The following is a 23,652-nucleotide window of genomic DNA, read 5'->3' as shown; positions in this document are numbered from 1 at the left end:
ACTTGGCAACCGCTTATCTGCTCTCCACCCATTTGCTTTATCTTTCTGAGGAGGCCATAAATGGAATCATCTGGTGTATTTGAGACTGCCTTCTTTCACTCAGCACAGTGCCTTTGAACATCATCCAAGTTGAGTGGGAGACCTTCATACGGATGAACACAGTAGATCTAGCCACCCACTGAAAGGCTTGTGGGTTGGTTCCAGCTTTTGATAACAATGACTAGAACTGCTATAAATATTCTTGGGCACATTTTCATGGGATTGAAGGTTTCATCTCTTATGAGTGATGCACAAGGCATAATAATAGGGCACAGTATGCGAAGTATATGTTCAACTTTAGAAGAAACTAAAAGCTTCTTTTCTTGAGAGCTATTTGCATTTCAACAATCAAAGCATGAGAATCCCAGTTGGTCCTCATCCTCACCAGCACCTAAGACTGCCCTGTAGAGAGAGTCTTGCCATGGGAGGGAAGTTAGCACCTTTGGGATTCTATCAACTATATTTAGCATTGACTCAAAAGCATTTTATACTGTTCAAACTACTTGATGTGTATAATCTTTCCTAAATTGAAGCTTATTTGTTTTGTTTATATTCCTAACTGTGATATTAATAGTTCAAGGAATACAATAGAAATATAATTTTAAGGTGCTTACTTAAAGCTACTAAAACTTTGCCAAATTCTTTTCCAAAAGTATTATATTCATCTAAATGTAGTGGCTTACCTGTGAATGTGCTCTTTTCAGTCATTTTTATTTAACCTCTTTATGTTTTTCTGTAACTACTAAACTTATTTTAAGATGTGCATAAATAAAATGGATAAATGGTTGTTATCTCTATGACAAAGAGTTTGAAATTCATGTAATTAGGCTTTTTTAATTAACAAAGATCTTGAAGTAATAACCTACAAAATAAAGGAAGTAGAGCACGTGATTAAGCTGGTATAGGGAACCATCAAGCATTGGAAATTATGTGAATTGCAATGGTTTTGTAAATTAGACAATTTTACATTCACTTGATATTGCTTGGAGGATTCCATGGAATGCTTATTTCATGAGTTGCTGGTACCTGCTTCCTCATATCTTAGTACTGCATTTTTTCAGTTTCAATCTAGACCAAAACACTGTTTACATTGACATTTTTATTTCTTATGAAGTGACATGCATATATAAACTAGTTATTTAATTTGGTTATTTTGATTTCTACTTTCTGAACTTCTTGTTCATGGCAGGTGTTCATTATTCTGTTGGGAGTGTTTTCTTTTGGCTCAAGTACTCTTCTATGTTAAGAATATCAATGTTATTTAAAAAACCATGTTAAATAGCATCATGTAGGGGCCAGTCAGTGTAGTACCCGGTAGAGCATGAGCAAGCTCCGATCCCTCTCTCCATGCTACTCTGATCATCTTTGATCTTTTAACTTTCTCTTGAGCTCCCCACGATCACGTTCCTACAGCCTGGCCTGATTTCAACCTGCCTTTCAGTTGCTCATATGAGTTGACTCCTTGAGAGCTGGAGAGCTTTCAAAGGCAGAAGCCATGGTGTGTTCATCTCCACCTCCTCCTTGTACCTGGCCCAGGGCCTTGTCCTTTGCTACGTCCCCTACTGAGAATCTGTCATTGTCAAAGCTGACAATGGAACCTACTCAGCAAAGATCTCCTTTATACAGTCTACCAGAGAATGTGAATGGTTACTAAAAACATTGTGCTTACTTACATAGCAAATGCACAAAACTCATATGTGGTTCATGCAAAGAAAGAAAAGGAGAGAGGCACATTGCAACCTGAACTGAGAATTCCCTGTTCCCTCCAGCTGAAGGAAGACACAGAAAAGAAGTTTCTAGCTAGGGAAATTTATGTGTGCAAAGGTCCTTGGGCAGGAGGCAGTAGAAGAGGAATGGAGGGAAGGGTAGTATTAAAATGAAACTGGAGAGGTGAACAGAGCCATCTTATGTCTACCTTACAGGTCAAGGTTGAGATACAGCTTTCATTGTAAGAGTATTGGGGAGCTTTGCCCATTTTAGAAGTGGGTGGTGATACACCTGAACTAGACTCATCAGCATTGGGATCAAGGAATGGATCCTTATTATTATTATTACTATTACTTTTTACCAGAGAATTTATCAGCTCTAGCTTGTGGTGGTTCAAGGGGTTGGACCTGGCAGAATCCACTATTTTCTTAGCTGACAACCCAGATCACGAAGCCCCAGTCTTGGAAAGTGTGGAGCTCCACTGGTACACATGCCAGCTCTACACACTGTATAGTCCTAGAAATGGAAGAGACTGCCAACTAAAATGCAGCTGGCTTCACAGCAAAGAGAGGTCAATGGCATGGGCTCTGGAGTCTGCACTTTTGGATCATGACTCTCTCCATCACTTCCTCAATCACCCCCAAGATCTTCAGCGAGTTACATAACCTCACTGGACTTTAGTTTCTTCTGTAAAATAAAAATATCACCACCTGCCTCATCAGGATTAAATTAGTAGGCCAATGGAAAGAGTGTAGCATACAACAAATGCTCTAAAAAACAACAGCTGTCACTCCTACTACCACCATGGCAGTGACCACTTTGCCCCCACCACCCATTTCATTGTGCTAAGGCCTTTCCTTAAAGCAGGATATTCACAGCAACAGCAGGAAGAAGAGCTTCTGCACTAACTGGGTCCCTGCTTAGTGGGAATAGGAGAGGAAGAGCTCCAGAGGGAGAGCAAGCTCAAGACTGAGGATTGAGCTGCTTGGACATTCGAGTCGGGGACCAGAGTCCACAGAATGCTCAGGAAGTGGAGTTCAGAATGAAGTCACCCTTGTGGCCCTGGGACAATTAGGTTACAATTAGTAGGTTACAATTTCTGGGGCTAAAGTTACATTTTCAGGACTTCTTTCTACTGCCTGTCTTAGTATTGCACCATGTAGGATGGTGTAATCTCTAGATCCACAACTCTTTTCCCTGTTGCAAAAAGAGAAACAGTGAGTAAAGAATATGCACACTGTCTTTTCCAGTTTTGTCCCTAGCACATGTGCACATGTGTGCAGGCCAGGTGCAGAGAGGGACACATGAACCTATGCAGTCACTTTTCAGAATGAGTGGAGTTTCTCTTTTCATGGAGAAAACTCCTTGGTTCTGGGAAACACTCAGCTCCTGGCCTTGTCCTTGAGTTTGTCCAAGAGTCTACACTACTCTGTACATGTGGACCTGTTCTATTTCCTATCCTTACTCTTTTACTTACTGGAGTTTAAGTGGTTTGGGAAAAACTCATGTTATTGGTACACTAATAGCAGTTCATGTGGGGGGGGGGTAGATAAGGCAGTCATCCCAAAGCTGTATTTTTTAATGAAATGGAAAGCTAAAGTAATTACATATATGAGCAATAAGCTTTTCCAGCATAACAAATGGTTACACAGGTGAGCAATTATCTACCTCAGAGATGTCTTATATTTCAAAGTAACTGTGGTATGAAGAAAACTTCATAAATAAATAATGGAAGCAAGTGATATCTGCTCTTAATCACCCACTTTAGTAATTTAATTGAAAACACATCTCTTCTGCATTTTAAATGCTCTGTTTCTAGTCTTCACTTTTTTCATAACTAGCTGTATGACCCTGGAAATATCTTAGCTCCTAATCTGAAAAATAAATGGTCTAAGCACTCTCAAAGTGTCAATGACACAAAACAGAAGGAGGGGGACAGGAGGCTGCAGGTGATGGCAGCTAAATGCATTGTATGCAGCTGGACCTGGTCCAGCAGTGTGGGAAGAAATAAAAAGACACTCTTGGCGCTACAGATGGGAGCCTAAGCACGAAGGGTAGGATATTGTATTTCTTACAGTTGATAAGGAAAGATGCTTGTAAATTTCAAATGGTTCTGGAAATGTGTGTGTGTGTGTGTGTGTGTGTGTGTGTGTGTGTGTGTGCATGACAGTGAGAGCAGGGTAAATCTGGCTAAAGGGCACACATAAAAGTTCTCTGCAATATATTTGATATCTTCCTGTGATTTTGAAATTGCTTCCCAGCAAACAAATAAAGGGGCTGGGCTAAGCCATGAATAAAGTCCCTTATTTTAAATTCTATGGCTCGAAGATGTGCTTTCCTAAGTGTCCTTTATAAGCATGTAAATAGCAGAAGTGCCAGCATGTGGGGTGCAAGGGAAGAGGCGCCAGGGAGCACAGTTGGAGGAAACACAGACATAACGGAATCACTGTTTCCTGCCTGAGAGCTAACTGGAAAGGCCAGTTTGAAGATAGCATCTGCTGTGGGGTTGGGGAGGCCCCTCCAGACCAGCCAGCACTGCAGAGCCCCACCCTCCTCTGCCCTGCACACACAGGGCGCCTGCCATCCTGGGTTCTGGGAAAACTGACCCCTGCTCTGTCCTTGGCTGGTTTAGAGCTGAGGCCCCAGGTCTTCTGGGGACAGAGAGAAGCCATGTGTCCTCACTTCCTCTGATGAACAGAGGGTAAATGCCAGATGCAGTATGCTCTCGACTCATCTTGCCCTTTTTCTAAAACTATCTACTCTCTGAGAGCCAATCCAAGTGTTTATGTGACTTCATTACTCACAGAATTCCCTTCCATATGAGGCTTCCCAGGGAATGTATTTTGACAACAGTGAGAGCTGGAACATCGTATACTGTAAGCTGAAGGCCAGTGAAGCAGTGTGTTGGGTGGGGGTGGTTGCCATGAGCATATGCACCATGTACCCTTGGAGGTAAGGAGGTTAGTTCTTTGAATACTAGTCAGAGCTGGAAATGTTCTGCTCACCTGGGAAGGTGCCTGCTTTACTAGGCTTGTGACCCAGGTTTGACTCCAGCCCTTCACGACACTAGGGGAAACTTTAGTGCTGTGGTGTCTTTCCCTCTCCCCCTCTGTGTCCCTGGCTCTGTCTTTCTATCTGAAAAAGTTAGCCTGGGGCAAGCAGTGAAGCCCCAAAATGTTAAATTTCTTCTTCTATTTGGAAAAAAAGAAAGAAAGAAAGAAAGAAAGAAAGAAAGAAAGAAAGAAAGAAATGTATTAACAGTCTTCAACTAGGTGAACTGCCACTACCATTATGAACTCCTGCAGGCGTGTGCCCCTCCCCACCACAACCTCTCTCTGACAGTTCCAGAACGGAGGTCACAAGGCAGCACTGCCACCTGACCGTGTCCCTAGAGACAGTGCCCCGCCTTCAGACCCAGCAGCCTGGACTAACCTTCTATCTGCTCCTGATGTTGTGGGGGGAATATATGGAGTTACAGGGACCAGAGGATTCAAGACGATTCTCTAGAGGCATATTCAGCATATTCAAGCAGACAGATCCACAAATTCACAAATATATGTCATCATTTTTAAACAATAGTTAGGAATACAATGTGAAAAGCATAATTCTTAGATTTAAGTGTTTTTGAATAAAAATGCAAACAAAGGGGGTAACCAGGCAATTTGATTAAAGTCACTTGACCCATGCCAGTTGGAATTGCTGCCTGATGTTGAGAGTAATGATGTTTAGACAATCCATCTAGTGCTCCTTCACGACACTGAGAATAGGATAGACAAGCTGAAGAGCAGGAGGAGAGAGCAGTGAGGACACATGGTTGCATCACTTCACAAGCAGACAGCAGTGAGAACCGGGGAGCAGGGAGGGAGTCAAGTCAAGGATGATGTACACGAGCCAACTCTTCTCTCAAGGCTACAAGACAATTTCCCCTCCCTTTCCATGCTCCCTTTAACTCCCCACAGAAGGTTTAACTAAAGCAGTTGGGAAGAACAGAAAAACTAAATTGCAAACTGCCTCCTGTAGCATCCCTAACAATGTCTGAATCTTGAAATATATGTATGTTGTTTGGTCCACAGTAATTTCCCAACAAATCTGAACTAGGATAAAACAAACAACAACAACAATAAACAAAACCTTGAAAAATAAGTCTGCAGAGTTATGAGTTTCAGACAGATGGTTGGAGCCAGGCTAACAACAAGGAACTGACTTTTCCTCTTTGGCACAAGACCGATGATTGTGAAACGCTCTGGAGCTGATGGGAAGACTCTTCAAGCTGGAGCAACACAGGGCTGCTGCTTCTCTCGAAAGCCAATGAAAGCTGATCTCCCTGACTCCCAACAGCTTGCTGAGGGTTCCCTCAACTCTCCAAACAGAGAGGAGCAGTCCGCGTCAGTACAGAAAAATTTTTATCAGCAAACAATAAAGTTTTATAGCCAACTCTGTTAATACTGGCTTATTCGCAGTCCTGTTCCCTGAAGACAATAAACTGCGGTGCTGACTGCCCTCTGCAGTGGGCTAGTTGGCTCAGTGGAGGCATCAAAATCAGAAGATCCAGAGTGCATCAAATACATGCAACCAGTTCTTGTCATCTGGAAAGGCTCACAAGATATGGAGTTCTGAAGACTAGGATTCTTTCAGAAAAGGAGGGTGGGTGGGAGCATTACATACCACCTCCACACTCACTCAAGCCTAGCATGATGTTCAGCTGTTTTGGGGCAAGCATAAGCACCATGGGAAGGTCAGGGAAGAGTAGCCCACCTTTCCATGTTGGATTTCAGTCACAGCAGCTACATTAGAAGCTTGACAGCAAGGTCCTTGGCCTAGGAACTTCCATGGTACAAACCAGGTTTGAGTCTGGCTCCCACTACACTGGGGGAAACTTCAGTGATGCAGTGTTTTTGTTTTTGTTTGTTTGTTTCTTCTCGCTCTCTGTCTCTTTCAGAAAAGTCTGGCCTAGAATGGTGAAGACATGATGACAGGAAGAAAAAAAAAGAGAGAGAGCAGGAAGAGAGCAGTGGGAACACACAGTTGCATTGCTTCACAAGCAACCAAACACTGGGGCCAGGGGGCAGGGAAGCTAAGATATATTCACAAGTTATTTAAATAACTCCCATAAAAAAAAAAGTTGGGCGGAGGGTAGATAGCATAATGATTATGCAAACAGACTCTCATGGCTGAGGCTCCAAAGTCCCAGGCTCAATCCCCCGCACCACCATAAACCAGAGCTGAACAGTGTACTGGTTAAAAAATATATAAATAAAAATTAAAAAAAAAGAGTCATGGGGGTCTGGTGGTAGCACATCAGGTTAAGCACACAATGGGAAGTGCAAAGACCGTGAGGTGCAAGGATCCCTATTCAAGCCCCTGGCTCCCCACCTACCGGTGTGGGGTGGGGGGGTGTGCTTCACCCATGGTGAAGCAGGTCTGCGGGTGTCTATCTTTCTCTACCCCTCTCCACCTCCCCCCCCCCAATTTCTCTTTTCCCTGTCCAACAACAACAGCAACAGCAACAACAACAATGGGGGGGAAAAGATGGCCTCCAAGAGCAGTGAATTCAAAGTTCCCATCTCACTCCCAGTCACCTACTAACTAGCCACTGAGTGATCCTAAGTGAAAACCATTTAACTGAAGTCAGTCAGCTCCTGGAACCATAAATAATAATAATAACCAGGGACCAAGAGATAATATAGTGGTTATAAAACAGACTTTTATACCTGGAAACTCAAAAACTCCAGGCTCAACAGTTGATATCACCATAAGACAGTGCAGAGCAGTAGATTGGTAAAGTAGAAGGAGGAGAAGGAGGAGGAAGAGGAGGGGGGAAAAAAGAAGAAGAAGAAAGAGGAGAAGAAAAGAATGGAAGGGAAAGGAAAGGAAGTATGGGTGGATGGATGGATCATAAAGGTTATGTTTTTAAGAGCAGGCCTGCAAACTAAACCCTGGTAGTAAAATCTAGCCTACAGCCAGTTTTTCTACAGTCTGTGAGATAAGCTGGATTTGATATATTGTTAAAGAAATAAAGTGGGAGTTGGGCAGTAGCACAGCGGGTTAAGTGCATATGGCGCAAAGCGCAAGGACCATTGTAAGGATCCTGGTTTGAGCCCCCGGCTCCCCACCTGCAGGGGAGTCGCTTTACAGGCAGTGAAGCAGGTCTGCAGGTGTCTGTCTTTCTCTCCCTCTATCTATCTTCTCCTCCTCTCTCCATTTCTCTCTGTCCTATCCAACAACGATGACATCAACAACAACAACAATAACTACAGCAATAAAACAAGGGCAACAAAAGGGAATAAATAAATAAAAATATTTTTAAAAAAAGAAATAAAGCAAAAAGTAATTGGAGTGTATAGCCCTCAAAGTCTAAAAGAGTTTTTCTATGGACTTTTACAAATAATAATAATAACTGTTCAATGCTGTCTTAATAGTTTTCAAAAATTTTAAAAGATTCATTTCATATGTGACAAAGAGCTTCACATGACAGAGGGAGATAGACAGGGAAACCAGAGTACCACTCAGGTACGTGTGGTGCCAGGGATTAAACTGAAAGCCTCAGGCATGCAAACTCTGTGTTGTTCTACCAGTTGACTATATCCTCAGCATCATATAATTTTTATGAGATCACTGAACTCATGATACCTTTGGCACATATGAAGCATCAATGGGCAAATGGCAGATTTAAAGCATCATGAATATCATGTTGAAAAGTTACAACTCAACTGTTATCTGCAATATCTATGTAATTGTTGTCATACAACATTAAAATTCACAGCCACATTTGTTCTGCCAAAGAAAAAATGATGGTATCAAACAAGGAGAGTATCTTCAAAGTGTGTCTCAGATCTGATTGTATATTAATCTGAAAATTCTTAAAATTCTAAGACTCACTGACAATACTACTAATAAAAAGCAGCCTTTACTGAATCCTTTCTATGTTCCTGACAATGATCTAAGATGTCTTAAATGAATTAAGTCAGTCAAAGTCTCATCACAACCCTTATTTCCACTTGACAGATGAGAAAATAAAGGCAGAAAAATGGTCTAACCATATTGTAAAAGTACACCATGACTTTTCTAACTACCCAATTTTTCAATATAAGCCAGTTGTCCAGTGTGGACATGGCATTAAATCTGTGCCAGACTTGTTTTTCATGAATGTAACCACTGCACTTATGGCTTCTCTCCAGAAATTTCTGAGAAAGATACCACACTTGGTTCTAAGAATATAGCAACTTCCAGATATGGGTACACCTTTGACATACACACCCCCAAACAGCCTTTCCTGGGGCCTAATCAAGGATGTTGCATACTCATGAGGAATCAGATCTAGAAGTGGGCCTCTCCCCCTTTTCCCTGGGACCCAGGATGTTCAACAGAACTGGGCATTCTGTGTGTGGATAGCAGACTCTGAGACTGACCCCCAACAATGGCTGGTTCTAAGCAGCTCCAGCCAGATCACAAAGACATCCTCATTCGTTTACTCTGGCTCCTGTCAACAAGCGTGTGGAAAAAGGATGCTTGCCAAAGAATGATTCTCTGGAGAGTCACAATAAAGATTTTCACTACCATCCCTTAGTTAAAGGAATCTACAGACTGAAATATCAAGGGGATATTGAAACCATTGTTGACATAAGTGATCAGGAAGTGACTATCAGTTTCCTTATCTTGTGGAGTGGGAGTGATAATACCTTTTTTGTTTAAATATCTGTTGTGTATCAATTTTCTTATCTATGGAGTGAGAGTGATAATACCGTTTTTAAAAGATCTGTTGTGGAGACCAGTAAAAATGTATAAAGGACCCAATCTAGTATCTGGCATTCAAATAATGGTGGTGACAACTATTTTAGTTTTAACATAGAATATGCTCTCTTTTAAATAGCCAGTAATTGGCCAATGTCATTTCACTGAATAACTGGAACAACAAAGATCTATACTCTTGAAAGCAACATATAGTAAGAATTGGCTCTGAACAGTGGAATATTAACAGTGGCTCTAACAGTGGAATACTTCCCTGTGGAGGGAGACTGGGTCAACATACTCTGCCACTTAAGGAAGACTGGTCCTGAAATGAGTGAAGCCTGGAATGTTCCTAGCTATGACCATGGAATATGAGCTCAGACTGACAGGGATACAGAGGTTGTGCAGGCTCCTGTGCTAAATATGAAGAGAGAAGGGCCTGAGGTCAGATCAATGGGGTTTACAGTTAATGCTATTTATATACTTTCCCCAAATTTGGGAGCTTCTCTCTGCCCTTATGCAGCTTTCTAGTCCTATCTTCAACTCCGACACCATCTTTCCAGACAATACTCCTAGCCTGCCTGCCTGCATGTTAGCTACTGGGTTAAGGCAAAAATGAGTAAAGTTATAGGCCCCTTGGAATATACCTAAAATAGACTTCCTAGCTCCTTCCAACATGAAGTCCCCAAATTTAATCTGCTATACTCTTACCTTTTGGTTCCTGATTATTACACAATTTGTTCTGCTTTATATCAGTGCTTTTCTGCCACCAAGTTGCAGGTGCCACTGTGACACCAACCTGAATTCCCTGGACAGACAACCTCACCAATGTGTCCTAGAACCCCACCTAACCAGAGCTCTGCCCCACTAGGAAGACGAAACAACACCTATGTTCAGCAGAGAAACAATTACAGAAGCCAGACCTTCCACCTTCCTCACCCCATAAAGAATTTTGGTTCATACTCACTGAGAAAGATAAAGAATAGAGATTCTTCCAATTGAGGGGAGGGGTACAGAACTCTGGTGGTGGGAATTGTATGGAATTGTACCCCCTCTTATACCACAAAAAAAAAAACTATACTTATATAGTAAAAAAAAAAAAAAGTTGGTTCTTACTCATTGGGTTACATAGATGTCACCTCCCTTTTTAATAAGCCTGTTTTCATAATCAAGGGTGTTGTTTTAGTTAATTATAAAAATGCCCTCTTCACATTCTTTTCTCCAACTGCATTTAACATAAATAACTGTAAGAAATTTGATGTGAAGAACATGCCAAAGTGACCAACAGTGACCAAATGCAGTCATAGCATCTTGCCTACTCACCAGAAGGGAAAAACAATGAAGCGACTGATGAAGAATATGACAGAGAAGATTAAAAACAGGATGTTACAGGTTTGTGTCCATCCCACATAGGAAAACATCTTGGCAGACTGAAAACCAAGAGACAAACAGCATTCAGATACAACGGTATTAGCATGATTCTTAAAAATTAAATATTCACAAAAGAAATAAAACATCTGGGATTTGCTTCAAGACAAGCTGGCGAGTAGGTACAGCTGGAGAAATGAATGAAATAAGACTGGTCATACTGATAACTGTTCAATTGCAAGGTTAAGTTCATTTATCTTGTCATTTACATTTCCACAAGGTTTGTTTTTTTTTTTTTTTTACATGTTAAAATGGCAGTAATATTAGTCTTGTCTATTATAAGCACTGAAAGTTAACTTAGTTAGCTTTGGTATGTATCTCATTTGGACATTGGGTTCATTTCTCCATCTAGCTGGCCAGGCCGCTGAACTGAAGGAAGGCTATGGTAAGAGTGAACCCCTAGATTGCACTGTCTGCAATCAAATCAGCCACTTTAAGGCAGATGACACAAGAGACAAAACCAGGGGGGGAATTCTCGGGTTCTGCCCTCATTGAAATAAAGTTTTAAGCAAAGCTTTTCCTATTTGCCTTATGAATGCCTTTAACACTCACAGTATCTTTGTTGAATGAAAAGAACTGTAACAAGGATTTTGTCTCGTGTGCCACGAGATGGTGAACTGGTGAGGATTCCTTCTTGCATTGGCCAGTGGAGACCACTGCTGAAGGAGAGTGTCTGGAGTGGGTGTGAGAGTTGAGCAGGAGTTGCTCTAGAAAGCAAGGTTTTAGTCTGGTAATTTCAGAACAGAAATGGCTGAGAAACTCAGGGCTCCTCTAGAACAAAAGAGGCAGCATCTTTCCACTTCAGGAAGAGTTTACATAGCAGTTTACATAGTTTTCCTTACTTGCCAAGAGGAAGGATATGTTTGGATTGTGGGGTGAAGTGGACAGAGGGCCCAAAAGCGAATCATTTCACCCATTGAGATAGAAGGCTAATAAAGCAGGTAGAAGGTGGGTGTGGGAGAAAGACAAGAAATTTAGGATACCATGGTGGGGTGCGAAGCTATTTGAAGATTCAGAAGTCAGGCAGGGGAATTATTTGGAGATAATGGAGAGAGAGCGTGTGTGAGACAAAGTGGCCCCTGTGGGCAAATCCACTCAGAATACCCTGGACTGTGAGCCACAAGTATCATATAGAGGCCCTCTCCTGTGCTGGGCATTGGTCAGGACATAATTCAAGTGTGGTATCCTGAGAGCATTTAGGAGATGTGTGATGACAAAAAAAGACATGTGCAAATAAGAACCCTAGATGTTGAGGCTATATTCCCTTGCAAAGAAAGCATGGAGAGGAGGCCAGGTGGTTGCACACCAGGTTAAGCTCACACATTACCTGTGTGCAAGGACATGGGTTCAAGGCCCTGGTCCCCACCTGTAGGGGGGAAGAAGCTTCAGGAGTGATGAAGCAGTGCTATAGGTGTCTGTTTCTCTCCAAGATTCCCCATCCTCACTCAATTTCTCTCTGTCTCTATCAAATAAATAAATATTAAGAAAAAAAGAAAAAGTGGAGAAACTGTCTTGAAAAATATGAAAGATTAATAGGCTCCATCTTTAGAAAGGTCTAAACACAGGCAAAACTTGTACCGTGTCTGGGTTCAATTAGAACTTGACTGAGGTGACAAACACTAAAAGCAACTACTTGGGAAAGTTGTAGAATAGGCTCCCCTGGAGAATATCAAGCACAGGCCCCATGCCACCACTTAATGTTGTCTCTACCACCAGCTGGTGAAAGGTAGTGGCCTCACTCACTGAACCTCAAGCTAGATCATGACTTGTGAATCAAGAATGATTCATGATCACTAACAACACGAAGCTGTTCTCATATAGTTTACCCATGGAGGAACCTCTGAGGCTGTCATTTCATTTTTCTTCTGCTTTTAACCTAAGGACCTCAGGGCATTTCCAAATAGTAATGAGCTAAACTTTACAATATGCCCCAGGGGGTAGATATGATTTCTCATGTTTCAGCTGAGGACCGAAAATAAAGCATTAAGTGATTTGCCCAATTCACCTAGGGAGTTCTTTCTGTCTGTAAAAGGGTGTAGGAGAGGGCAAAGACAAACCAGTGCTTAAGCCCAGTCCCAATGTCTGACTCCCTGCAAATAACACTATGGAGCTGTTTTCACAGTGAGCAAACACCAAAGGCAGCTAAATGAAAGGTTTAGAAGCATCCAAGTAGCATAAAATTCTTAAAGCATGGCCAATGTGGTCTTGATTTTCAGGCAGGGTTACTGAGATATGATCAGAGAAGGAGGTAATTACAAGAGAGATGGCTGCATTCAGAGAGCAGCACATAGGAATATAGGCACAGTCTTTCTTTTGTTAAGCCATTTGCAGCTTGAAGCACGTATCATATTGCTGGCCTCTAGAATAGGATTTACAATGCCTCATTATGACTACAAACAAAAAACAAAATTCCATGCACAGCTACTACTTTAACAGTAGCCAGTTGCTTTGAACTGGTTACATCTAGAGTGGGGTTTGGTGAATTATAGTGCAGCCTGTGGGCTAAGCTGGTCTTGAGTTAAGAATGGTTTTCCTATTTTTAAAGACGTATATGAAAACAAAACACAAAGAGATCCTAAGTGACCAATGATGCTAGATTTACTGCCTGGCCCTTTACCAGAAAGTTTGTTGAACCTTGATCTAGAAGAACAAGAGCCTATTAAATTAAATTGAATCTCTCCCGTATTGACCAATATTCAATTATTAGTCCTCCCAGAGGCAATCCAGGACATGAAATGGGTTAGATCATTTCCCTAGCTTCATTATAAATGAGCATGTTTAAAAGACGAGCTAAGTGACTCTTGGAAATGTGGTTCCAAGGACAGCAGGGGCAGGCAGTTAGGAGGAGCAGGGGCTCATGCCTCAGAGTAAACAGGAACCAGTGCAGAACAGAGACACGGAGAGAAAGCCACCCTGCTTTTGTTCTGTTCCTTCTATTTTGTGAGGTATGGGATTAGGAAGTCTTTTCTTTTTTGGTTTGTTTGTTTTTAATTTCTTATTGCCACCAGTGTTATCTCTGGGGCTTGGTGCCAGCACTACAAATCTACTGCTCCCAGAGGCCATTTTTTCTTTCTATTTTATTTTATGAGAAACCGAGAGAGGAGGGGGAAATTGAAAGGGAGAGAGACTCCCCCTCTCTGTCTTCCCCTCCTCTCTCCATTTCTCTCCATCCTATCCAACAATGACGACATCAGTAACAACAACAACAATAACTAGAACAACAATAAAAACAAGGGCAACAAAAAGTAAATAAATAAATAAATATTTTTTTTTAAAAAAAGGGAGACAGACTCCTGCAGACCTGTTTCACCACTTGTAAAGCATCCTCCCTGCAAGTAGAGAGTTGGGGCTTGAACCCAGGTCTTTGAGCATGGCAATAAGTACACTTAACCAGGTGCACCACCACTTGGCTCCCAGGAAGACTCTCATTTTAATGTTCCCTGCTCCAAAACATTCCTTTCTATGAAAAATAAGTCATTTTAATTAAGAATCACATCTCCCTCCTTACAGCTGGGGGAGGGCAAGTGTGGGTAGCACAGGCATCAGTGGGTATTTTATTTCTGCTTCAGTGAAAGCTTGGGGCTTCCCAGCAAAAAGAGTCCACACTATGGAAAAATCCAAGCTTTCCTTTTAAAAGATTAGAGTTTATCCACTATTCGAATACTTCCGCTTACATCCTGAGCTAACATCTGCATGAAAGTTCAAGTGGAATCCAGTCAGTTAACCTGTGTTGAGTATTCTGTAGAGGATCAGAAATTAAGAAATAAAAGGCTTCCTTTCTTTAACTTAGAAGGATCTGGGGACACAGAGACATCCTGGAACTTTGAATAGTTTTAGGAAAAGAGCCCCACCAAATCACTCACAGACAATTCTTCCTGTGAGGATAACAGAAACTCAGGACATGGTAGTGTCATTTTTTTTTTCATTATTATTATTTATAAAAAGAAAACACTGACAAAACCATAGGATAAGAGGTGTACAACTCCACACAAATCCCACCACCAGAACTCTGTATCCCCTCCCTTCCCTTGATAGCTTTCCTATTCTTTAACTTCATTTGATTTTTAATGGCAAGCATTTACCTCCAGCCACATGTCAGCCACATCATGCACGATCATCACAAGGGTCCCACTGCGAATATAATTAGCGCACCAAGAGAAGCTCATCAAACTAATAGCAGCCAGGTGGTGGATGACATGAGCTAGAAAATCCTACATAATCAGAGGGAAAATGGAAGCTAGTAAGTCCTTGCAGTTACTTTTCAATCATGGGAAGAGCTAGTAACATTACTAAAAATACAGTAACATATCTATATATTTTAAAATTTATAAGATGCTTTCACTTTAATTCTGAAATGCACTCCTTATGAGGAAGCTAGAACAAGTATTGTCCTCACTTATGGATTCATTTAACTTTACTAGAACAACAAAAGTTATCACCACCCTTAATATTGTTCCTCTCATCCCTCCACATTGGATAGTAGACATACACACACATACTCTTATGAATATTTACATATTTTATTGTTTTCCCCTGCCTAATTCGGAAATGTAAAAAAAAAAAATCCAACATAAATGATAAAGCTACACGGCTATAGAGATACTGCAGGTAAAATAAGTAGCAAATGGGTAGTTGGGCAGTAGCGTAGCGGGTTAAGTGCATGTGGCGCAAAGCGCAAGGACTGGCGTAAGGATCCCAGTTCGAGCCCTCAGCTTCCCACCTGCAGAGGGGTCGCTTCACAAGTGGTGAAGCAGGTCTGCAGGTGTCTGTCTTTCCCTCCCCCTCTTTGTCTTCCCTTCCTCTCTCCATTTCTCTCTGTCCTATCCAACAACAAAGACATCAATAACAACAACAGTAATAATTACAACAATAAAACAACAAGGCAACAAAAGGGAATAAATATATATTTTTTTAAAAAATAAAAAAAAAATAAGTAGCAAACAGAAGTGAAGAAACTTTGCCAATAAATATAGGCTATAGAAAGCTACCACAACTCACCATTAAAAAAGAAACAAATGTTTTCTGCAAGACCTATAGATAGTCAGTAAGTGAATGAAATGCTGCTTAACTTCATCAGGAAGAAGCAAAGCAGAACACAGTGAGATACAACACCATGTCCACTAGCTGTAATAAAAGATAAACTTAAAACATCTTTTCTGTAAGCATCTGGAGAAACTGGAAACCTTACATTCCTACCACTGATGGTAGGAATGTAAAGTGGTGTGGTTGCTTTGTTAAATAATCTAGCCATTTCCCAAATGGTTAAACACAGAATTAACAAATAATCCAGCAATTCCACTCTTACACAAGTAAGAAATTATGGATTTTATCCATTCAAAAACATACATGTAAGTATTCACAGCTGCATTAATCCTAAGAGCCAAAAAGATGAAAACAACAAAAATCCACCTACTGAAAATGAGCAAGAAAAATGAAGTATGTCCATACAATGGTCTCTGAGCAATAAAAAGGAATGAAGTACTGCTATGTTTCACAACATGATTGAATCTTGGATTATTAAAGAAATAAGTATTATTATGCTGTAGCTATAGCAGCCACACGCTTATTCTCGTCGCATGAAGTGTGCAACATAGACTTTTGCTGGAAAGTGTTTATCACCTGATCCCCACTGCCAGCTAGAAGATGAGACCTTGTGAAAGCCTCACACGACTTTCTGTGCCAGCTAACAGGAGCCCATAACAATCAAAAAGGTTCCTAAAATACTCACTCTGGGACCTCAGAGGATGCTACTGACATGCCTGTGACTCAGTATCTCTGAAGCTAAAGCAAAGTGCATGACTCCTGAAGCAAAGTCTCCTCATAAGGACTTCAGATGAATTAAGGAAAATATACTTTCAACGCCTTTAAGTGCTTTAAAACAATGATACAAGTTGGCTTGTGATCATCTAGAAGATATTCCTGCTGAGTTAGAATTACTCAATTTCTTTGAACTGAAGGGCAAATTCCCAAGCCAAAAGGAAATGAATGGAAAACACAGAGGTGTCTTCTCTTATTGAAGACAGGTGGGGCTTCAAAGTTCAGTTTCTATAATGTTTCACTACAAACATTTACCAAGCTATTTTAACACGAACATTTTGTACTATTCTTTGTGCAATAAAAACTCAAAGAAGTGGGCTGGTTATGTCTGCAGTTTTCATGCCTGAGGATTCAAGTTCTCAGATTCAATCCCTAGTACCAGTAACACCACAAGCCAGAGGTGAGCAGGGCTCTAGTAATAAAATAAAATAATACTGGGAGTTGGGCACAGTGGGTTAAGCGCAGGTGGTGCAAAGTGCAACGACCGGTGTAAGGATCCCAGTTCAAGCCCCAGCTCCCCACCTTGCAGGGGGTTGCTTCACCCTCTGCAAGGTGGGGATGAAGCCGGTCTGCAGGTGTCTGTCTTTCTCTCCCCCCCACTCTGTCTTCCCCTCCTCTCTCCATTTCTCTCTGTCCTATCCAACAATGACATCAATAACAACAATAACTATAACAATAAAACAAGGGCAACAAAAGGGAATAAATAAATTAAATAATGTGTAGTTGATTTTAAAAAATTAAAAAAGAAAGCTCAAAGACTATAAACTGGGAACAAGCAAGCACAAATTAAAGATTACATCTGAGAGCAAGAAAATATTTTCCTTGAAAAATTAATAGTGTCTTTGTAAATAAAACACTTACCTTTCTCTTGGTATCATAGCCAAGGCTAAATAAGAGAGACCAGTAAAAACTCATCTCCAAAATGTAATACCAGTACTGGGATGGCAGCAAGGGCTGAGAAAAACATGATCACAACTTTAATATCACCATATAAACAACTCATATAACCCACAACATTCCAAATCACACGGCTGATTTACATTTCAATTTCCAAACAGAATCTGAGCTGATATTTCAAGTTATTTTGCACATCTTCCTAAAAGGGTATATGAGAATTCCAAAGTCAGATTAAATGTTTTGCTATAAGTTAATAAAACAGGGGCTAGGTGGTGGCACATCCTATAGAGCACACATGTCACCATGCTCAAGGGCCAAGGTTCAAGTTTCTGGTCCCCATCTACAAACTTTCAGGAGAGCAGTGCTGCAGGTGCTACCCCCTCCCTTTCTATCTCTGTTAGAAAAAAAACAAACAGAACTGGGAATAGTAGAGTTGTTGGTCAGGCACCAAGCCCAGCAATAACCCTGGTAGGGAAAGGAGAGGGGGGGAGAATAATTTAATAAAACAACAACATCTTAATAGTCTTATGTTAGTTGATTAAAATTAAATTAAAAACAATTCAACAACCTTTACTTGAGAACAATTACAACTCTGCATGGTGGGTCTTCTAATCTATCTTGATTAGTGTTCCTTGAATACTACACACAGTTATTCTCCTACTCTATTTTCTTTTTTAAATTTATTTATTTCCTTTTATTGCTCTTGTTGTTTTGTTGTTGTAGTTATTGATATTGTCATTGTTGGATAGGACAGAGAGAAATGGAGAGAGGATGGGAAGACAGAGAGGGGGAGAGAAAGATAGACACCTGCAGACCTGCTTCACCGCCTGTGAATCAACTCCCCTGCAGGTGGGGAGCCAGGGGCTCGAACCAGGATCCTTACTCCTGTCCTTGCGCTTTGCGCCACATGTGCTTAACCCACTGCGCTACTGCCCGACTCCCTCTCCTACTCTATTTTCTAGTGACTGGGTGATGAATAGGACTGGTCTACTCTCAAATTGGACAGTTAAAAAAAAGTGCAATCATACTTTAAAAATATCTTCTAAACATTAAATTTATACATCCAGAATTTTATTTAACATAGTTATCATGGGAGGGGCCTGCTCATTTGAGATACGCTGAAGATATGTGGCTTGGAGTGATAGATTGTTACTCTACTGCCCACAATGAATAATGCTTTCTGCTCACCATGTCTTGGTGGAATTTCTTCCCACACTAACCATGGACTTGAACCTAAGGTATAGCTAAGGGCACATAAGCAGGTGTGGTATAAGAAGAGACTTTATAAACACAGTGTAAGAAACCTTCCTCTCACCACCTATCAAATATAAAGAAAATAGCTAGTTGATATGATATAGCCATGTAGGCACTGATTCCCAGTGGCAAAAGAAAAAACAATGAATGAAAGAATGAAACTAAGTAGGTTAAATCCATAGAAACCTACACCATAATATCATACCATACCATACCATACCATACCATATCATACCATATCATACCATATCATATCACACCATACCATATCATATCACACCACACCATATCATATATCATATATCATATGTCATATGTCATATGTCATATGTCATATGTCATATGTCATATGTCATATATCATATATCATATCATATCATATCATACCATACCATATCATATAACTTGTCAACTTATAAAGTCCTATGGTCCCTAGACACCAAGAAGCAGAAGCAGCAGGACTTGGACACAACTGTGGTGGTGCTAACCACTATGGATAATAAGAATGAATTAAAAGACCACATGATGCATATCTTAGTAAAACTGCTTAGAACAAAGACAAAACATTTGAATTGGTTAGAGGGAAAAAAAACCATTCTACTCAAATAAATAAAAACAAAAACTGACAGATAATGTATTGAAAATGCTTATGGAAATAAATACTATTTTAGAATTCTAAACCCAGTAAAAACAGTCTTTTCAAAAATGGGGTCCATGTGGTGGGGCAACCCAGTTGAGTACATACATTACCCTATGCAAGGACCAGGGTATAAAGCCCCCAGTCCTCACCTTCAGGGGGGTAGCTTCAAGAGCAGTGAAGCAAATGCTGCAGGTGTCTCTCTGTCTCTTTCCTTGTGTATCACTCTCTCCCCTTTCAATTTCTATCTGTCCTATCAAATAATTTTTTAAAAGGCAAAGTGATAATTTTCAAATGAGCAAAAAAAGAGAAGGTCTCCAAGCAGATGTATGATAATTTCAGAAGAAACAGCATGTAAACTGATTTGCAAACCAGTAACTGTAATGTCTTGTAGGATTTCAAACATCTGAAGAAAGAGAGAGAAGGTAGGCACAGAATATTCTAATGACCTTTCTTTAGAGAGAAAGAAGTCAGAGCACTAATTTGCTTCAAACTTTCTTAACTCAAGTGTACACGCATGTGAGTAGTAACCTCTAGGGTGGCCGAGGACCCTTTCTTCTATCAGAGGTCATTTGGATATTTGTTTATAGCATCATCATTCGCTGACCATACAAAATTATCAACATAACAATTAGCACTTAGTGTTGCTATGAAACAAGCTCCTAGATTTCTTGAATTCTGAGTCTGCTTGCTGTTGATAAATACTCAGACTAAAGTGTGCATAACTGAAAAGCCAATGTAAGGGAAGAAATAAACATTTTTTTTCCCGAGCACTGCTCAGCTCAGGCTGCTGGTGGGACAGGGGATTGAATTTGGGACTTTGGAGCCTCAGGCATGAGAGTCTCTTTGTATATCCATTATGGTATCTATCCTCTGCCAAAAAAAAAAAAAATTAAATAAAAATAATTTCTTTTAAACACACACACACACACACGCACGCACGCACGCACGCACGCGCGCGCGCATGCACGAAAGAGAAAATGAAAGAGACTGGAACACCATTCAGCATAGAGCAATGCTGGGGATTGAGCCTGAGGTCTCTGGGACCTTAGCCCTGTGTTCTAATGTTAAGCTATCTCCTGATCCTAATAATATCTTTTTTAAAATTTATTTTCTCTTTTGTTGCCCTTTTTATTGTTGTTGTAGTTATTATTGTTGTTGTTATTGATGTCATTGTTGTTGGATAGGACAGAGAAATGGAGAGAGGAGGGGAAGACAGAGAGGGAGAGAGAAAGATAGACACCTGCAGGCCTACTTCACCGCCTGTGAAGCGACTCCCCTGTAGGTGGGGAGCCAGAGGCTTGAAACGGATCCTTACACTGGTCCTTGCGCTTTGCGCCACCTGTGCTTAACCTGCTGCGCTACCGCCTGAACCCCAATATCTTAAATTTTTTAAGTGTGACTGGAAAGAGAGGGAGGGGGGAGAGAGAGAGAGAGGAGGTGGGGATGGAGACATGTTAGGTGGTACAATTAAAAGGAAACAAACAGTACAATAGCAGGTTTAAACTCTAATATATTAGTTGTAGGGGAAAAAAAAACTAAGGAAAAGAGATGAATGGTGCATAAACAAGGAATGTTAATGAATAAACTCTTGTAGAGGAAGACCCAAAGGATTCCATATGATTCCAGAGAAGGAGAAAGAGACCAGAAAGGAAGCTCAAATTTAACATCACTCAATGAGGAAATGACATATAAGTACCCAACTCAAGAGACAATTTGAGGGACCAGAGCATTCTAAGTGAGAGAAGGATCATGCCAGAGGACACTTACCTGTCTGGGGTAGCCATTCCAAACCTCCCAGAGGTCATATACCCAAGGTTTCTAAAAATACATGCAAAAAGAAAGCATGAAAAGTAAGTTGGTTTCCAAAGAAAACATAAGCTCTTCCTGATATCCTCCTCAATGGGGACAAAAATACACTGTACAACTTGTCACACACCTCTTTCTCCCCTCTCTCGGTTTACAGTTATATGAGTTCTTTTACAATATGCCTGTGACCATCACAATTTCTAGTGAACCGTGGACCAGACATTATGTGATCTCACAGGCGAAATAGTCTCAAACAAGTGAACCTTCTGGTGAAATGAGTAGAGTCAACTAGATCATAAACCTGTAGCAATCAAAATATCTTGAGATAAGTAGCCACATCTCAAGAGAAATTTTTAAAAGCTGACTATTTTGTAAACTGTTATTGAGTTCTCACTTGATGAAATAATCTAATAATTATTTAAACAGACAGTGCAGAGGGAATAAAACAGAGGCAGGAAGGGTAAGATATTTCTAGCAGAACAGCTGAATCAGACATTTCAATTAGATAGTCAGAATTACAGTTTAGTGGATGAATGGGTTGCATAAGTAACAGAAGTGAGATTTTAAATATATCTGATATTTTGCAAGTAGCATAATGAATATTTTCCAGGCAGGAGCCAGGCAGTGGTGCACCTGATTAAGTGCTCATATTACAGTGCACAAGGACCTAGGTTCAAGCCCCTGGTTCTCACCTGCAGGAGGAAAGCTTCATGAGTAGTGAAGCAAGGCTGCAGGTGTCTCTCTCTCTCTCTCTTCCTCTTTATTTCTCCCTCTACTCTCAGTTTCTCTGCCTCTATCCAATAATAAATGAATAAATAATGCTAAAAATAAATAAATATTTAAAATATTTTCCAGACTAAGGTACTATTTGTCTACATATTAGAGTAATTATAGTTGTAAAGGTTATCTTTATTATAAAATATTATATCCTAAGGAATTCACAAGCAAAAAGTTTTAAACAGTAAAGACAAAATTCAATCAAGGGTATCAATAAAGCAACTTACATCATAAAGAAATGCAATCCCAGCAATGGTAATGCCTAAGTAAAATGCACATCGCCAACTGCCAAAAGAAATAAAAGTCTTATCAAAATGACTGACTGACATTGGAGGGGAAAACATTTAGCATGGTAGGACTTGGAAAGAATACATTTTCTTAAGTCTGACAAATCTAATTTCATACCCTGATTTCCCCTGTTTGTTAGAGGGCTCCCAGTACAGGTAAGTCACTTAACCCCAAGTAGTCTTAGTTTTTTCATCAATAGAAAAGGGATAACAAAATTTACTTACAAGATATAAACAGAAACTGAAAACAGTTTGTTAAAAGAAACAACAGTAACTTATTGCTGTTATTGTTGCTCATTATTATTGTTATATGCTTGGTCCAGCACCCAAAGCAAAATGAGTGATACTAGTATTATCTAATTAATTCTTTTATTCCCATTTATTCCTGATTAAGAAGGGTTCTTTGTGGCCAAAGTTCAGTCTTATCTCAATTTTTTTTATGATTGTTGTGGTTATTATTGTTGTTATTGATGTCATTGTTGCTGGATAGGACAGAGCGAAATGGAGAGAGGAGGGGAAGACAGAGAGGGGGAGAGAAAGATAGACACCCGCAGATCTGCTTCACCACCTGTGAAGCGATGCCCCTGCAGGTGGGGAGCTGGGGGCTTGAACTGGGATCTTTACGCCGGTCCTTGTGCTTATGTGCACTTAACCCACTGCGCTACCATATGACCCCCTTATCTCAAATTTTTAAAGAAGATATATTTTGTTCAGTATACAGAAACAAAAGCTATAGATTAAGACATTTAAATGGCAACCAATTGTAATGTATGAATGTTATTTTAACAATATTCAAATACACAAACTATAGAGAAAAATTGGGGTACCAAGGAAATGCAGACACTAATTCAATATTTGCTACTATTAAAAGTATTTTTTAGATATTATAATTGTGGTTAAAAGAAAGAGTTCATATCTTCTGGAGGTAGATATGAAAATGTAACAATAGGGCTGGTAAGATAGCTCAGCTGGACAGTGCACTTGTTTTGTTATGCGTATGGCCTAGGCTAAAGCCTGGCACTCAGCACACTGCCTCTGTCTCTCACTTAAAAAAATTTTTTTTATTATCTTTATCTACTTATTGGATAGAGACAGCCAGAAATCGAGAGAGAAGGAGGTGATAGAGAGGGAGAGAGACAGAGAAACACCTGTAGCACTGATGACCACTTGTAAAACTTCCCTCTACAGGTGGGGACCAGGTCCTTGTGCATTGTAACATGTGCACCCAATCAGGTGTGCCACTACCGAGTCCCTCTGTCTCTCCCTTTCTAT

The 23,652-nt window shown here is 40.4% G+C and overlaps 1 protein-coding gene across 6 annotated transcripts in view; it reads right to left on the bottom strand.

Moving 5' to 3' along the window:
• CERS3 (ceramide synthase 3) overlaps nt 1–23,652 on the bottom strand; it is a 96,972-nt gene that overhangs the window by 23,893 nt on the left and 49,427 nt on the right. For all 6 annotated transcript variants that reach the window (XR_009546589.1, XM_060179308.1, XM_060179311.1 and 3 more), the window contains 5 exons: nt 22,321–22,378; nt 21,278–21,328; nt 17,581–17,673; nt 14,985–15,113; nt 10,798–10,904 (listed from right to left, as the gene is read on the bottom strand). Coding sequence is in view for 5 of the 6 variants with exons in the window: in XM_060179308.1 (XP_060035291.1) it covers nt 10,798–10,904; nt 14,985–15,113; nt 17,581–17,673; nt 21,278–21,328; nt 22,321–22,378 (438 nt within the window). In the remaining variant the exon portion in view is untranslated. The remainder of the gene's footprint in view (nt 1–10,797; nt 10,905–14,984; nt 15,114–17,580; nt 17,674–21,277; nt 21,329–22,320; nt 22,379–23,652) is intronic.

This window comes from Erinaceus europaeus, chromosome 20 (assembly GCF_950295315.1).
Source record: "Erinaceus europaeus chromosome 20, mEriEur2.1, whole genome shotgun sequence".
Taxonomy (NCBI): domain Eukaryota; kingdom Metazoa; phylum Chordata; class Mammalia; order Eulipotyphla; family Erinaceidae; genus Erinaceus; species Erinaceus europaeus.
Note: the sequence above shows the minus strand (reverse complement) of the source record. Positions and strands in the feature narration are given on the sequence as shown.